General features: G+C 42.1%; 1 protein-coding gene across 8 annotated transcripts in view; it reads right to left on the reverse strand.

Moving 5' to 3' along the window:
* Positions 1–1306: 1306 nt before the first annotated feature.
* kmt2cb (lysine (K)-specific methyltransferase 2Cb) overlaps positions 1307–14466 on the reverse strand; it is a 64000-nt gene continuing 50840 nt past the window's right edge. For 5 of the 8 annotated variants that reach the window (XM_035671429.1, XM_035671434.1, XM_035671431.1 and 2 more), the window contains 18 exons: positions 12933–14466; positions 12493–12684; positions 11112–11276; positions 10877–11006; positions 10556–10703; positions 10181–10365; positions 9863–9999; positions 7876–8152; positions 7140–7279; positions 6441–6554; positions 5224–6340; positions 4986–5122; positions 4734–4876; positions 4441–4615; positions 4227–4343; positions 4056–4129; positions 3255–3363; positions 1307–3154 (listed from right to left, as the gene is read on the reverse strand). In XM_035671429.1, the coding sequence (XP_035527322.1) occupies positions 3062–3154; positions 3255–3363; positions 4056–4129; positions 4227–4343; positions 4441–4615; positions 4734–4876; positions 4986–5122; positions 5224–6340; positions 6441–6554; positions 7140–7279; positions 7876–8152; positions 9863–9999; positions 10181–10365; positions 10556–10703; positions 10877–11006; positions 11112–11276; positions 12493–12684; positions 12933–14466 (4987 nt within the window). In that variant the 3' untranslated portion in view covers positions 1307–3061. The remainder of the gene's footprint in view (positions 3155–3254; positions 3364–4055; positions 4130–4226; positions 4344–4440; positions 4616–4733; positions 4877–4985; positions 5123–5223; positions 6341–6440; positions 6555–7139; positions 7280–7875; positions 8153–9862; positions 10000–10180; positions 10366–10555; positions 10704–10876; positions 11007–11111; positions 11277–12492; positions 12685–12932) is intronic. The other 3 variants (XM_035671433.1, XM_035671427.1, XM_035671428.1) reach the window with 3 other exon arrangements.

The raw sequence follows: 14466 nt of genomic DNA on the forward strand, positions 1-14466 counted from the left end.
GGATATAGTTCTCAGTTGGTGGAAACTGTGATCTTTAAATCCCTCCTGATGTTGCTCTGTGTCTAATTTACCTGCCCAAAACAGGATAACTTCATTCATGCTTACTATGGAAGCCATGCACAACCATTTTTATTAGTTGTATAGAAAGCAGCCTGAGATTGTAATGTCCTGTTCCTCAAGACTAAAGTATCCTATATGCTAATTTTATAATAATAAAACTACCAGTACTCATATGCAGCAAACATCAGTTTTACTGTGTCAAGTTGGTGGTAATTTAATTACACATTAAACACACCATGTGAAGCACAGCATTCATTTAAACAAGGGAACAAGCAACTACTTCTCGCCCACAGTGAATGTAAGATGTTTTATACATTTTCTGTCCTACCCTAGCAGTATCAGAGGTATCTAGAGGCGAAAGCAGTATTTTTAGTCACAGTCAAACCCGCAGTGAGAGTCCCAGCAGTGTCTCTGGGATGCTCGATAAATATACAGCACACAGACCAGAGAGATCTGATTAAATTATACCCATCATGTACCTTTATACCTCGGGTCGGGACAGGGTCTCAAGATGAATCTGAAGGGGTCACAGCATGATTGAAGAGATACAAAATACATATATCTTATACCAAAATATGATTATTGTTTCTTTTTTACATATTTGCTTCCCCCTGATACCTTCACCTCATCGGGCCTCTAAAATCCTTCAAATTACACAAACTGAGAAGGGAACATTTTTTCACCTGATCACAACTCATGCTCAAATTAAGGGTCAGAAGTTGACAAAGCCTTATGTAAAAGGGGATAGAGCTGAAACAATTAAATGATTAACTGATCAGACAATTGACAGAAAATCAACCAGCAACGATTTTGACAATTCATTCATCGTTTGTTTTTTTAAGGCAAAATGGCAAAAACAGACTGGTTCCATCTCCTCAAAAGTGAATATTATTAGATCAGTTTTCTATAATAAAACGAATATCTTTGGCTATTGTAGTAAACCAAACGATCAATTAATTATGAAAATAAAATAATAATAGTTAGTTGCAGCACTAAAGGGGTCACAAGTCAGGTTGGGAGCTACTGATGCACCCTCAGCAATAAATCTGCAACTAAAAGGGACACCCTGTTAAATAAACCAACCATTTCTTACGTAAATAACTGGAATACTTTACTAATCCCCTTGAGCTTTGCTTGGCTTCCGCATAGAAACACTCTTTATACCCCCCGTGCTAAGGAAATGAGAGATTTCTTACAGTTTAATTTCTTTATGTGTAATTATTCATGTCACACACACACAACTTGCTAACATGTAAAATAGTTTATTTTTGTAAATGTTTCTAAATTCAATTCCACAAACTCCAAACCTCATACTCTGTACACTTCAAAAGGCATTTTCAAAAAAAAAACCAAAAGAAAAGAAAAAATAAAGAAAAAATAAATCAGACTACACGACCAAGAAAATGTAGCACAAACACACTGGCAGGATGATGTAATATCATACAAGAGAAGAAAAATATCCAAGAAACAATTTTGTTACAACCATTCATTGAGAAAATATATACAATTGAGTCTTCGGAAAGTTAAAAAAATACATGCCATATACATTACAAGTTCTAAGACTGTCTCCAAAATTTTACAGTCAACTTGAAATTGTGCACGCAAAAACTCTTCCGTTTCTAAGCATGTGACTTGTGAAGTGTCAGTATAAGAAATATTTCTGATTAAGGAGAATGCCATCTCTGTCCAAAAAAGGTAGAACAAGCTACGGTTCCACTTAAGAGTTCCCCATACGATTCTTTCTGTCACACACTGTATCGTCTAACTCACAATATCATTAGACGTTTGCACCGTATTTTAAAAGCAATGTAAAAACGAAAACAGGTAAATACATGTCGGTGTTCCTATTCGTGTTAAAAAGTTAAAAAGTTGTTTTTGGGTTTCAAAACCTAATTCACAGTTCTTTAAAATCAAACCTGATTAACAGCAAACAGATCACACTGATCTCTTACTATTTGAAGAATCTTTTTTTTCTTTTCTCTTTTGATTCTGTAACTGATAACTCGTTACGTTAGTCAACAAAAATATTTCTTTTTTGAGTGGTCAAAGTATGTGTAAGTCACAAAACACTACGCTACAATACCTTACTTTTAATACAACAAAAATACTTTGTGAATTATTGTGGTTATATTACAAATTCTGTACAGAATAATCATAATATATACTCTCAAACTGAAATAACGTCCATCTTAAATAAATTTCAATGACAAACAGAACAAAAACAATTTAAAAACACCCAAACATCAAGAAGGTTAAGGTAGTATTTGGTCGGTTATTCCTATAGTTTTCTTTATGTACATTTATACAAAAGTAACAGCATGTCTTCCTCAGTCTTCAAAAACAATAGCAATCTAGCCTTCTTTAACTCAATCTCATCATTTTAAGAATAAAATTCATTCACTCAGTAATAAATACAAAACCTCTCGAATTCCACACAAATCACATGACAGAGACCTATGATAAAACTGACTCATGGAATCAAGTATTTTAAAAGTTTTCGTGTGTGTTTTTTTGTTTATTTTCTTTTTTTAGTGCAAGTTAATATTCCCTTCGCAGTATTCATTTGCTGTACATTCCTCATTCAGTGATGTCTACATTTAGTCATACGGTATACATTAACAGTATGAAACAAAAGGGCCTGCCCTTAGTAAGCAATAAGGCCGCACCCTGCACAGTGCTTTCTCATTCGCTGGTGGATTCCGCACCCCATGTACACCAAACACACAGATACATACAGACAGAGGCATCTCATACAACAGAGCCTCCCCACATATGGCACAAGTCACATCCTGCTACTGTGTTACATTTCCCTTCCTCCACTCATTTGTTTTCCATGATCTTGATGAACCAACACATAAATTCATTCATCTCTCCAAGGGTTCAGGCCTTCTGCTCATTCATAAAATGACTTTAGTGTGAAGCCTTTTTTCCTCTGTGCAGAGATCACAGCATCCACACACTATAGCAAGGAATGCATTTAGATTTGTCGTTTTTGTTTTCCTCAGTTAATCCACTTCCTGCATTCGGGAGCTCCACAGTGGCAAGCGATCTTGTGCCGACCCTCCACAGTGTCAAACTGGTAGTCGAAACACAGCTGGAAAACAGGAAGGGGGGATCATCAGTTTCTGAGCATCACAGTGGCAATGTTGACACATACATGCATTTAACTGTCTAATCAAAGAGAAGATATCCACCTCCTCTCCCTTCTCAACTCTGCGACTGCAGCTGATGATGATTTTGTAACCCCTTTCAAATGTGACCACCTCAGCGACACAGTTCGGGACACAAGAGTGGTTGATATATCTGGAAAACAAAACAAAATGAAGACAGATTCATTTCATATCACACAACACTGACCATAAGGAGCACAAGTAAGTAGCAGTTTGTTCCATTTTACATGAAAGACTTAATCCCGCACACATCAGTTTAGTATTTAGTATTATCACAATTTGAAACATTAGGTCCAGTATACAGTATATTTAAAAGCCACCAACAGCTGCATTAAGATATTACTTAATGTTGAATTTATGTGTGCAGGTAAAGATAAAGACACTAAAGCAGGAGCTTCACAGTGGCAAGCAGTGTGTTGTGTGTATCACGTGTACCTGGGAAAGAAGTGAAGCAACAGAAACTTGCACCCTAACACATGCAGCAACCATAAAAAACATGCTCATGTGTAATATTAGGCTAAATAGGCTGAAGGCTTACATAACCACAGACAAACCACCCACACACACATGCAGGGTCATGGTCTGTGGTGTCGTTGCGGGAGCCTGCAACAATGCAAGATTTCTGCATGTTGAATTTGACTGTCACAAAATTCCGATATACAAACACACACACACACACACACATTCAGTTCCACTATTATGCATGTCCATTAAGAACACACACTTGATGTCATATTTATATCATAAAATGTAACATTTCAGAACATATTGTTAAACATATATTACATATGTTTTACAAAAATAGCCAATGTTATCTCACAGTACCTTGCTAGCCCTCCGGTTCGAGTGGCATCGACAACGTGTTCGCTGTCGATGCGGAACATGAACACTGCTCGGTTCTGTCAGGGAGAGAGGAGAATTTACTTGCTGTCTGTTTTGGCAGAAGTAAATATAGGAAAAAAGAATTTCAGCTCAAAAAGTATTAAAAATGTTTACCTGAGCTCTATAGATCTTCTCCTTGCTGACAGCAACCTCATTTCGGAGGATGGTTCCATTGTACTCAATCACCATAGTTTGTTTTTCAATGTCTCTAGCAGCAAACAGCCCCAGGCCCTGTGAATACATTAAACAAGAAGGTATTCATTATGTCCACAAGAGCATCAACCTTACTCTGTCAAAACAGAAAATAAATAACTATTTTAACACCGACCTGGATGCGGGAGCGGGCCAGATAGACATTGGCTCTCCACTCACTCTTCATCCAGCGGTACTGAGAAGACCTGGGGTGTACTACTGGAGGCTTGCTATGGAGGGCGCCACCTTCTCCCTGGGCCACATTCTGGTTAGACCTGGCACTGCTGCTGGATACAGCCTGTGGTTGTGGCCTTAATGTTGGGAGGGGGAAGGAATGGAAACAACTAAAATATTAAAAACAATCAAATAATAATTAAATAATGTGTTTTGCCCACAAAGATAATTAATGTGAGCTTTACTTAAAGTTACCTTATCACCAGTGAAGTGTAAGGAGAACTGGTTTTTGGCTGGGCGCGGGCACTTCCAGCTGGGTTGAACATGAGAGGCAACTCCACAAGAGGGTTGCGTCCGTAACGGAATGAGTACCTGTCACAAGCCTCCACTCCTGGGAGCTGGAATAAATGAGTACAAAATAGGTTATGCATGCGGAATATGAGCTACATATTTGTTTAAATGTCTTATTCTTTAAGTTGAGTAAAAGCACAAAAAGCATCTGCAAACCGATTCTGTGATCTTGGTGACTGCAGGGACTGTGAGTCCAAACAAGTCCTCTCCTTTCAGGTAAACAGGGAAGAGCTTTAGAGTGCCTGATTCAGTTCTTTTCTCAGACACAGGACCGAGAACCTTATCCCACACTCCTAATTACAGAGACAAGCACAATTAGTAGTTAAAAAGTGTACAGAGATATTATTGTTGTGTGTTTCAGCTTTTTCAGAGTAAAGAATCCATAAGGACAAACCTTTAGCAGAGGCATCAGTCAGGACCAGATCTTGATAGCCCTGTTCAATGACTCTGATGGTAAACTCAGGCAGTCCCTCTCGGTCCTCAACAGAACAGACGTACCGGCAACGACGGTTCCCATGACGCATGCTCCAGTAAATGCGGCAAGCCTCATAGCCAACTGGAAAGATGGCTGTTGGGGAATGGAAGGCCGCCATTTGTAGAGGTGTTAGTTGGCCCATTGCATGCAATACCAGGCTGCCGACTCGAAAGGTATAGCCTAACTCGGGCTGCCGCACAGCGGTGGCCATCTGACGCACTTCGTCTCGTTGGACGTAGACACGCCGGAAGACGGCGAAGCAACGCAGCTCATGCTCCAGTGCTTGTCCAGTTGTTCCCCGGGGCCTGTGGGCATGACAAAGCATGGTCTTGTCCTTGAAGAAGGTGCACTGAGCTTGCAGAGCACAAGTGAAATGGTAGACATTGGTACAGCGTAGGCGGTGGCACCCGCTTGTGGCTCCAGTCTGCTGGCAGTAGGCGCAGCGTACCGTTTGGCCACGACGCAGAGCAAGCTCCACGTTGATGAGAGCGCCGGCCTGCGTCTCATACACCTCAGTCGACCACAGGGCGCAGTTTAGGTGAACCCATACATCAAGATCTAGATTAAGAAGCCTAGCAGGGCCATCAGTGATCCCATCTCCAAACTGGTGGCAGAAACAGCACCGCCTCTGGTCCCGGAGTGAGGCAGGAGGGCGCAGGGAGGCCCCGAGTTTCTTCAGGAGCTCATCAATCTTATCCTCATCTGGGAGTTGGGAATTCCCTCTTGGCACGACAACCTGGACAGTCCACTTCCTCCAGCGGAGACCTTTCTGTCTCTTTCCCTGGTGCCAGCCGTCATGGGATCTTGGCCTGGCCTTCAGTTTCACTGTCACTTTGATGGCATCAGACTTGGTCTCCGTCTTGGATGTCTCACCTGCTGTGGGGAAGGGGATAGGAGGAGTAGAGGGGGGAGACTGCTTGGGCTGAAGCTGTGCCAGGCAATGAACATCCAGCGATGACATGTTGTTACTGTACTGGTGCAGAGTTTTAGAAAGGCTCTCTGTTTGCTCGGTGGCAGGGAGAAGGGACACTGATTCCTAAAAAGATGAGACAAGAGCCATGATGTCCAGCAAAAACAAATCATATTAACTACATGTTATTTAGACTGTTTTCTGCATGTGTTACAGTGGTACAAACCTTAGTTTCTGTGGTTGATCTGGATTGCAGGGGTGATGAGGAACAGTAGAGAAGGAAGCAGCTGTGACTGCAGAAGACCAGGTCCTCTTCAGATTTAAAACGGCCTTCAGATTCCTTATGAGAGAAACCAGTATTTTTAACAGGCTGAATAAGGAATGAGGTGAAAGCCTGACCAATGTGAACTGCTTACGATCAACTGACTTTAAAAAAAAAAAAAAAACACAAAAACATACAATATTCAAATAACCAAAATATTCTCAAGACTAGAGTCATAGAGTATGCTGTTTAACCCACTAATTGATCCAAAATGGATTTAACTCCAGCAGGCAGGATTTACATAATCAGAGATATCAGAGGATATATGCAGTATTACTGTGGTGCTGTGTGTGTGTATGTATGTCTATGGCCCTTCAGGCTGAAAGTAGATAATATCCTCAAAAGTAAGGTCTCGGCATCCAGTCATGACTCATCTAGTCCCCCCACTGGGAAATGAATGATGAAATGGTCCATAGTTGTTTGTCTTTTTATATACTGGCGTCTACTTATGTAAAGGCTGCTGTACTTTCTTAGCCTCAAAATCACACTTTTAACATTAAAGTGCTCCAGATGAAAGGTGGCCTATCTACTTAATATACCACCATAGCTTCTGCCATTGTATTGGATTTTTATCGTTGTATTTAAGCCTAATTAATTCGGTACCTTCATGTGTGCAGGGAGATCTCTGATGGATTTCTGCACTCCATTTCCCAGAACCACTACTTTACAGTGGCAGCACCACTGAGGTTTACATCCAGGGCTGGCAGGGGTCTTCTGGTCAGGTCCTCGAGCTAAAGCTGCACCTGGAGTAACAGAAAACAATGATTTCTAAATGCATTCTCTGGTAGGAAACATATAATGGTATGATGTTAGAGCTCGGAAAATAAAACATCCTATCACAGAAGTAAAAAAAAGAAAAAAAAAAGACAATCGAGCCAACTGACAACTGGCCAACATGGTTAAGTGTCTGCTTTCTTATCCAAATGTTACTGTGCTAACACCTATTAGGCCTATTACTCAATGTTTTACAGCAATAAGCAGGAGTTTGTGTGCCACTGTGTTCTAAACAAAAATTGTTTAATCTATTTCATTAGCTGAGAGAATCACTGAGATCAATATGGATCCGCCTGTCAGCAACGGGGCTATACACTGCCCTCAGCCCCAGACTAATAATGATATGGAAGACGAAATGGCAAATACTGTTAAGAAAGATAATTGCACCTATGGACGTTTATGGATAAACAGTTGCATATATTGTGATTGCGTTGCTGCTTTGTGCTTTGTCAGGGGAAGTAATTATGTTTAGCTTAAATCAGACATGACATTTCAATTACAGGCTGTATTACAGTACTTGGGGGAATCGGAGATGCTCTTGTTTAATTTAGTTTCATCCCCTCACCTGGGCTGTTGGGATGGAAACGGAAATGATGTGCTTGCTGCTGTTGCATCATCGCCTGCGCTCCACCGGGCCTCATCATCTGCCGTCCGTGAAGCCCTCCATTGTCTCCTTGTCCGTGAAAGAGCATGGGAGGCCGAGGCTCCATGCCATGGGGGCCGACCCTTGGACCGCTGAGTATAGACAGGTGCCCCCTCTCTGGGGTGCTGCTGACGTCATAGCTATTGGGGATCTTGACACACAGTAGGTCTGAAATGGCTGCCACTACACCTGTAATGTTCTAAGTAAAAAAACAAGCAAAAAAAAAAAAAAAGAATTAGTTGTTAAATCTTTTAACAAAAAATTCATGATAGCCATGATGACGCAGCCAGCCAGAATTTTTGGTGTGTTGTCTGCATTTACAGCCATGGCCCTTTTTTTTCTTTTTTTAACAATTTAACAATTTGCTATTGTTTGTATATTTGGTGTTTTTCTTACATTGGATTTTAAGGGAAATATTCTGAACAAATGCTAGCCTTCTGTCCAATGTATTAGCAGGTGAATCTGCTTACTTTGGTTTGCATGTTGGCCTGACTTTGATGTAAATGACAGAAAGTGGGCCCCAACATTCCTCGTTTCCAAAAAACAAAAAAGAACTGTTTTAAGTGGGCCGTGTTGAGCCGAGCCGCACCATGCAGTGGACTTTAGTCATTAGCACATGTTAGCCACTAAGTGAAACATTTATATTGGAGAGGAAAAGGCAGATATGGGGACACATAATAACCTGAAACTGGTTTCAAGATGACCCAAAATGTTAAATCTGGGATAGTTTTTCTTTTGGGACCACTGGGTAAAAATTCCATAATACCCTTTCATAATATTGTAATCAAGCAGTTGGAAAGAAAACTACAGTTCTGCACCTCCTCTTCCTTGGTTTACAGGCTTTAGAAAATCTAGCCCGTGACGGGAGACGTTGGCCAATCAGAGGTCATTTCACAGAAAGGCGATCCCTATTGGCTGTGCACGTCCCTGGTCCAAGCCTGATTCAATGGTGGAAAATTGTGCAGAACATCCTGGAGCTTATGATACATTTCAAATACCTCCTTTTCCTACACCGGTGTACAGTACGAAACACATTCTGGCTCCACACGGAGCTACGGCCTCATTACGTATAATGTAATGGTACTCATATCGACATGGCAAAGACGCATGACGGCAAACAGTAGGGAATAACTTTTGAGGGAGACAGTCAGAGGCGTACTAGCCATGTAGCCTTTACTTGCACAAAGCTGAGCATGTCCAATATTCTTTTCCGTGTTATTAGAGGTCGGTGTGACATTCCGCTATTTCTTGCCCGTGTCTTACAGCAGTGTGTTGCTGAGGCAGTCAAAAAGGATGTCTGGACCATCCTCTCGTTCCACCGTTAGATGGCATTGCAGCTGCCTCTGAAGCCTGGGGCTTGTGGATTCAACTTGTGGGTTTGGTAGGAGGTCGAGTGTTATGCAGTAGCAAAGTCTATGTTCAAACTGCCTACTCCAGCTTTAAGTTTAGAGGCCCGTATTACTGTTCTGATGCACCTTTATTGAACTTAACTTAAGTTGGCCTTTCAGTAACAGTGATTACCTTTAAAAAAAATCGATTTTAGAAGTTTTGTTTGCCGTGTTGGCCAGACAATTAATAAGCCTGACAAGTAGGGCAACCTTAAGTGAATATGCGGCTTTAAATGTATGTAAGAATTCTAATATATAAATAGCTGTAAACAGTAAGTAGTAGAGTAAAAAACATGTTTATATACATTTTTTTTTTTTTACAATACAAGTGATTCTGTAAAATTAAGGTTGTGATGAATAAAAAACAACAGCAGAATTTAGAGCAGTTATTATCTTATCCTTCACTGACTGACCAGATTTTGTCCATTTTAACTAAGTGTTACAGACGGTCAGTATTGCAAAGAAAAATGTAAATTTAAAGGGTTTTCACAAAAATTCAGCATTAACTTAAGTATTCCTACCTCTGCTGCAGCTGGTCTCAGTGTGATAGCTACAGACACCAGCCCTTGTTTGGAATCATTAGACATGGGGCCAAAGGGGGAGCCAAAAAACATCGCAGAAGGCTCTGTTTTGATATCCTGCAGTTTGATTTCTGACCCTAGAGAATGAAAAAGAAGGACATTCATAAAAAAAATCCAGACTGTTAAGGCATGCTTAAGATTTGCTTTAGAAAAAGGTGTTTATATTGCATACACAAAAACAATCTTATTAACTGTGATTTGAGTCACAGGAATAAATGTTTTATAGGTGTTGATTATGTTGCAGGTTTTTGTTTCTACCTTTCCCATCAGGTGCAGGAAGCATGGGGAGGACAGGAGACAGGCAGGGGGACGGTGGCTCTTCCTTCACCAGAGACAGGTCTGGATAGCGACTGATCTCCATGCCAACCACGCTCTCAGGAGATGAAGATGGAACAAAACTGTCAGGTGTGTCCCTGTCTTTGCAAGGCTCCTGTCCTCTATTGCTGTTAGAATTTTATGGGGAGACAGAGACCTCAGTCAAGACAGTGTGGCTAAAATCAATTATCATAACATGATTACATGAATAGTCAACACAAAGAAATGTTATGACAGCCGATAATGGTGCAGCAGCCCTCCAAAAAGACGACTGGAAAGAATTACTGAATTATCAAACAGTTTTTATTTATCAGTTACCTGAGCTCCTCCTGGTTGTTGTGGGGAGGGGTGGGGAGGGAGGCTGGAACATCCACGGTTTTGGGTCCCTGCGCAATGGCCCGGGCTAGTAGATCTTCCTCAGTCCTAAATGGGACATGTAGTGGCTTTGGGACGAGGCCTTTGGACACTGTATGAAACAGGAGCACAGTGTCAATATGAATGTACACACTATGCTTGCCTGTAAAGATGGACATTTTTCATATCTGATTTCTGTGATGTTCCTGTGAGTTTCATGGTTATGGCAGTGTGAGATAGTGGGGTGAAAATGTGACATTAAGGTACATCCTCATGAATGCGTACCCATGGCAGCAGCTTTGCTGGCCAGCTCTTCTGTTGTGGCAAATCCATTGATCATTTTCTGTCGGTTCACAGGTGGTGGAGTAGGAGGAAGAGACGCCGGCGGTGTTGGTGGATTGCTCAGGTTACTCTGCTGTAGGAATTAGAACCAATGCAATGTCAGCATATCATGCTGCCGAGACACACTTAACACACATCACTGTGTCACTCTGTTTACACAGTTTCAATTTGATCCCACCTTGTAGGCCAGTTGGGAGTAATAGTCAGAGACTCCATCGAGTGAGGCACTGCCAAAGGTACCAGACAAGAGGTTGTCTCCATTCAGCTGGCCACTGCCATAGGGTGCAAAATGGGCAAAGTTGACCCCAATCAGTGGCTCCATGAGGGGCAGCAGGGAGAGCTGCTGTGTCAGGAAAGAACGGGAGTGAGTATGTAGTGCAATAGATGTTTAAAGGCAGCCTCTGTGGAAAATTCCTCTCTCTGTAGATAAAAAGGACTCATTCTAAGGTAACGAAAACACAACAATTTTTACTGTCACACTAATGAAAACATAGCTATGAATACTATACTCCATTTCTGCCAATATATCCTCCTGAATATTACACACTGGACCTTTAAGTTGTGTATGACTTAGTAAAAACCACAGATAAAAAAGAAAAAGAGACATCTTCAACAAAAACCTACATTGGGTAGGTGGATGGCATTCATAGAGGAATTCCCCACCACAGCAACTGAGACTTAAATAATTCATCTTTTTACCACAATGCAATTGCAATAACCTTTCATCAAAAAAACATTCACCACCACCAAGACAATTATTAAGTCAATTCAAACACTAAGCAATATTTTTGCGTTTGGTATGTAGAGTTAACTTGATCATTACATAGTTTTACCTCAATATACAAAATATGTCAAATACAAAAAAAACCCAACCCAGTAACCTCAGATAAAGCCAGTAGTACTTCAATAGGTATCTCTGAGAATGTGGCCTCAAGTTTGGATTAAATATTGGAGGAATAAAATGTAATTTCTGTTAAGTTATCTACCTCGCTGCAGACCACAGAAAAAGGCAGGTAAATGGGGGCAGCATCAAACTGCCCAATATAGAAGCTTTTTCAACTCAAAGCCACATAGTTATAGCCATAATTTCTCTTATACCCAAATTCATGTCATACTTGTGAGAAAGTAGCATACTACAGTACATGGTCATTTAGTACTGCTGTGATGATGAGATGGTACTGCACTACATTTCTAATGAGTGAGACAGCTTCATAAAGTTTAAAATCAATAAGCCTCAATCCATGAGGGACTTGCAATATAATCATGAATCCCCTTCCCCTCTCCTGAATAATAACAGCTTCTAATACCTGTGTGTGCAACTGTCATCCAACAAGTACCTAATTACAGTAATATGCTTATGATATGTGAAATAAGTGTCTGTGCACTCGGTGGAGACAATTTTCTATACTGGCAGTAATTAATACTGTAAAATTCTAAATAAAGCATTCAGGCTTCAAGCTATAATCTTCCTACCACCCTTTGTTGCCTAAGATGTGAAGTGGTGCAGCTCCAACCAGTTTTATAAGGAACAGGTAATAAGGTTGTAAAATCAATCTTACCTGTTTGATTTGGGTCATTACAGTGTCAGGACCAGAGTTTATCAGTTGCCTCTCATCCCCTTCCTTCTTCCTCTTCTTGTAGCGAGAGGCAGGTTTATCCCCTCCTTTTGGAGCCCTCTTGTTTCTCCCTTTCTTCTTCTCATGTTCTGGGAGCAGAGGTCCAGGAAAGTCTGGGGTGCCATCTGAGTATGCCTGGAGATGAGAGAAAGATGTTGTTGCATAAAAAGACATGAAGAAACTTCAAATTACTTGAGCAGCATTATGACTTCAAGTTAGATGTTTTCAAACACATAACTGTGACTCATTCAAAAACTGACAGCTATGACTCATACCAATTTAACTATGACGCGCCTCCCATCTGAATCACTTAGCCCGTCTATGACTCACTATGTTGATCACCCCCTCAGCGCTGTAACTGTATGACTAACATAAAGACTGACCCCATTGCTGTCCATTGAGCTTTGCCTCAGCAGGGATTTGCAGTCTGTGGGATCCTCCTCCTCTGAGCGCAGGCTCTCCTCTGACCTCTGTTGGGAGAATCCAGGTGGAGGTGTACTCTTGTTCTTCAAAAGGTGTTTCAGTAGTTCATTGCCAGCCTCCCCCTTGTTTGGACTCTGCCCAGCAGGGAACGGAGACACACTGCCTTTACTACCCTCTTCCTTCACAGAGCTCATTTCAGAGCCCATGTGCCCTTCTCGTGGCCCATGACACTCGCTGACGTCAGTCTGCTCCAGCTTTATGTTGTTAAGGATCCTGTCATGTTCCTGAGCCTGAGTTCTGGCTGTGTCTGAGAGACCAGGTTGTCCGGACTGGCCTCCAGAAAGTTGCCTTTCCAGCTCTGAGTGACTGGGGGTGGAAGAGCCCAGTAAAGGGGACCTTGACAAGTCTTGATCACCAAAGAGATGGGTGTTTCTGGTTGGAGTTGAGGAGTTGTCTGAGACACATGGTGTGAGAGGGGCAGTAAGGTCTGAGTGTGGAGTTGAAGGTGTCTTCACTGAATCTGCGTCGTCATCTTTCTTCTTTTTGCGGTTCCTCTTCTTTTTCCCTTTCTCATCTGGGATGATGTTAGAGTAGAGTTGGATTAGAGACTGACCTGAACCCGGAAAGTTAGACGGTAGAGGTGTAGATGAGTCACCCCCAAATGGCAGACCCTCACCTGGCATTTGAAGCATCATTCCTGGTCCACTGAACTGACGAGATCTGGGTTGACCCTGGGGAAAGTTAGGTGCTTGTAAAGCAAGATTATCAGGCCCAAAACCAGTCCCCATGTCACGGGGCATCATTCCATTGCCCATCATGGTCCTCCTTTCACCTTGCATAAATGTCCCTTGTGATGAACCCATACCAGGCTGCATGCCCTGCTGCTGGGGGAACATTGGTCCAAGTTGTTGCTGTTGTTGCAAAAGAGGCCTTTGAGGCTGCATGAAGTCTTGAGGCAGCTCTGCAGTAAAAAATGGCATCTGAGCAAGAGGTGCCATGTTTCCATCTGGCCCCATCATCCCTTGCTGCTCCATTTCCATACGGTGTTTCAGGGCTCTTTGTCGTCCAACTTCCTGCATAAGCTGCACCCGCTGTCTCTCCTGCTGCTCCCGAAGCCTCTCCCTCCTCTCCCGCTCCTGGAAGCCTTCACTGAATGGGTTGTTGTCATCAAACTTCACACCACCTGCCTGCATGGGTTTGACACCACCTGGTGGAGCTGGTGGTGCCTGGGGATCCACAGGCATTTGTGAGTGTTGAGATATGTTACCCATTGGCATCTGATGAGATTGGCCTGGTTTTACTACAGGTACCTGGGGGGGCATTATAGGTGGCATTCCAGGTGGTCCGCTCATGGGCATGGGAGCACCAGGATGCCAGCCTGGTGGTGGGTTGGGCATACAAGGAGGTGCATTTGGCTGACCAGGATGAAGTGGCATCTGCATCATGGGGTTCATGGGAGGTTGAACCATTGGTGGTCCACTGGGAACCATCGGT

This window comes from Morone saxatilis, unplaced genomic scaffold (assembly GCF_004916995.1).
Source record: "Morone saxatilis isolate NCDOM2014 unplaced genomic scaffold, NCSU_SB_2.0 Contig23, whole genome shotgun sequence".
NCBI classification, from domain to species: Eukaryota; Metazoa; Chordata; class Actinopteri; family Moronidae; genus Morone; species Morone saxatilis.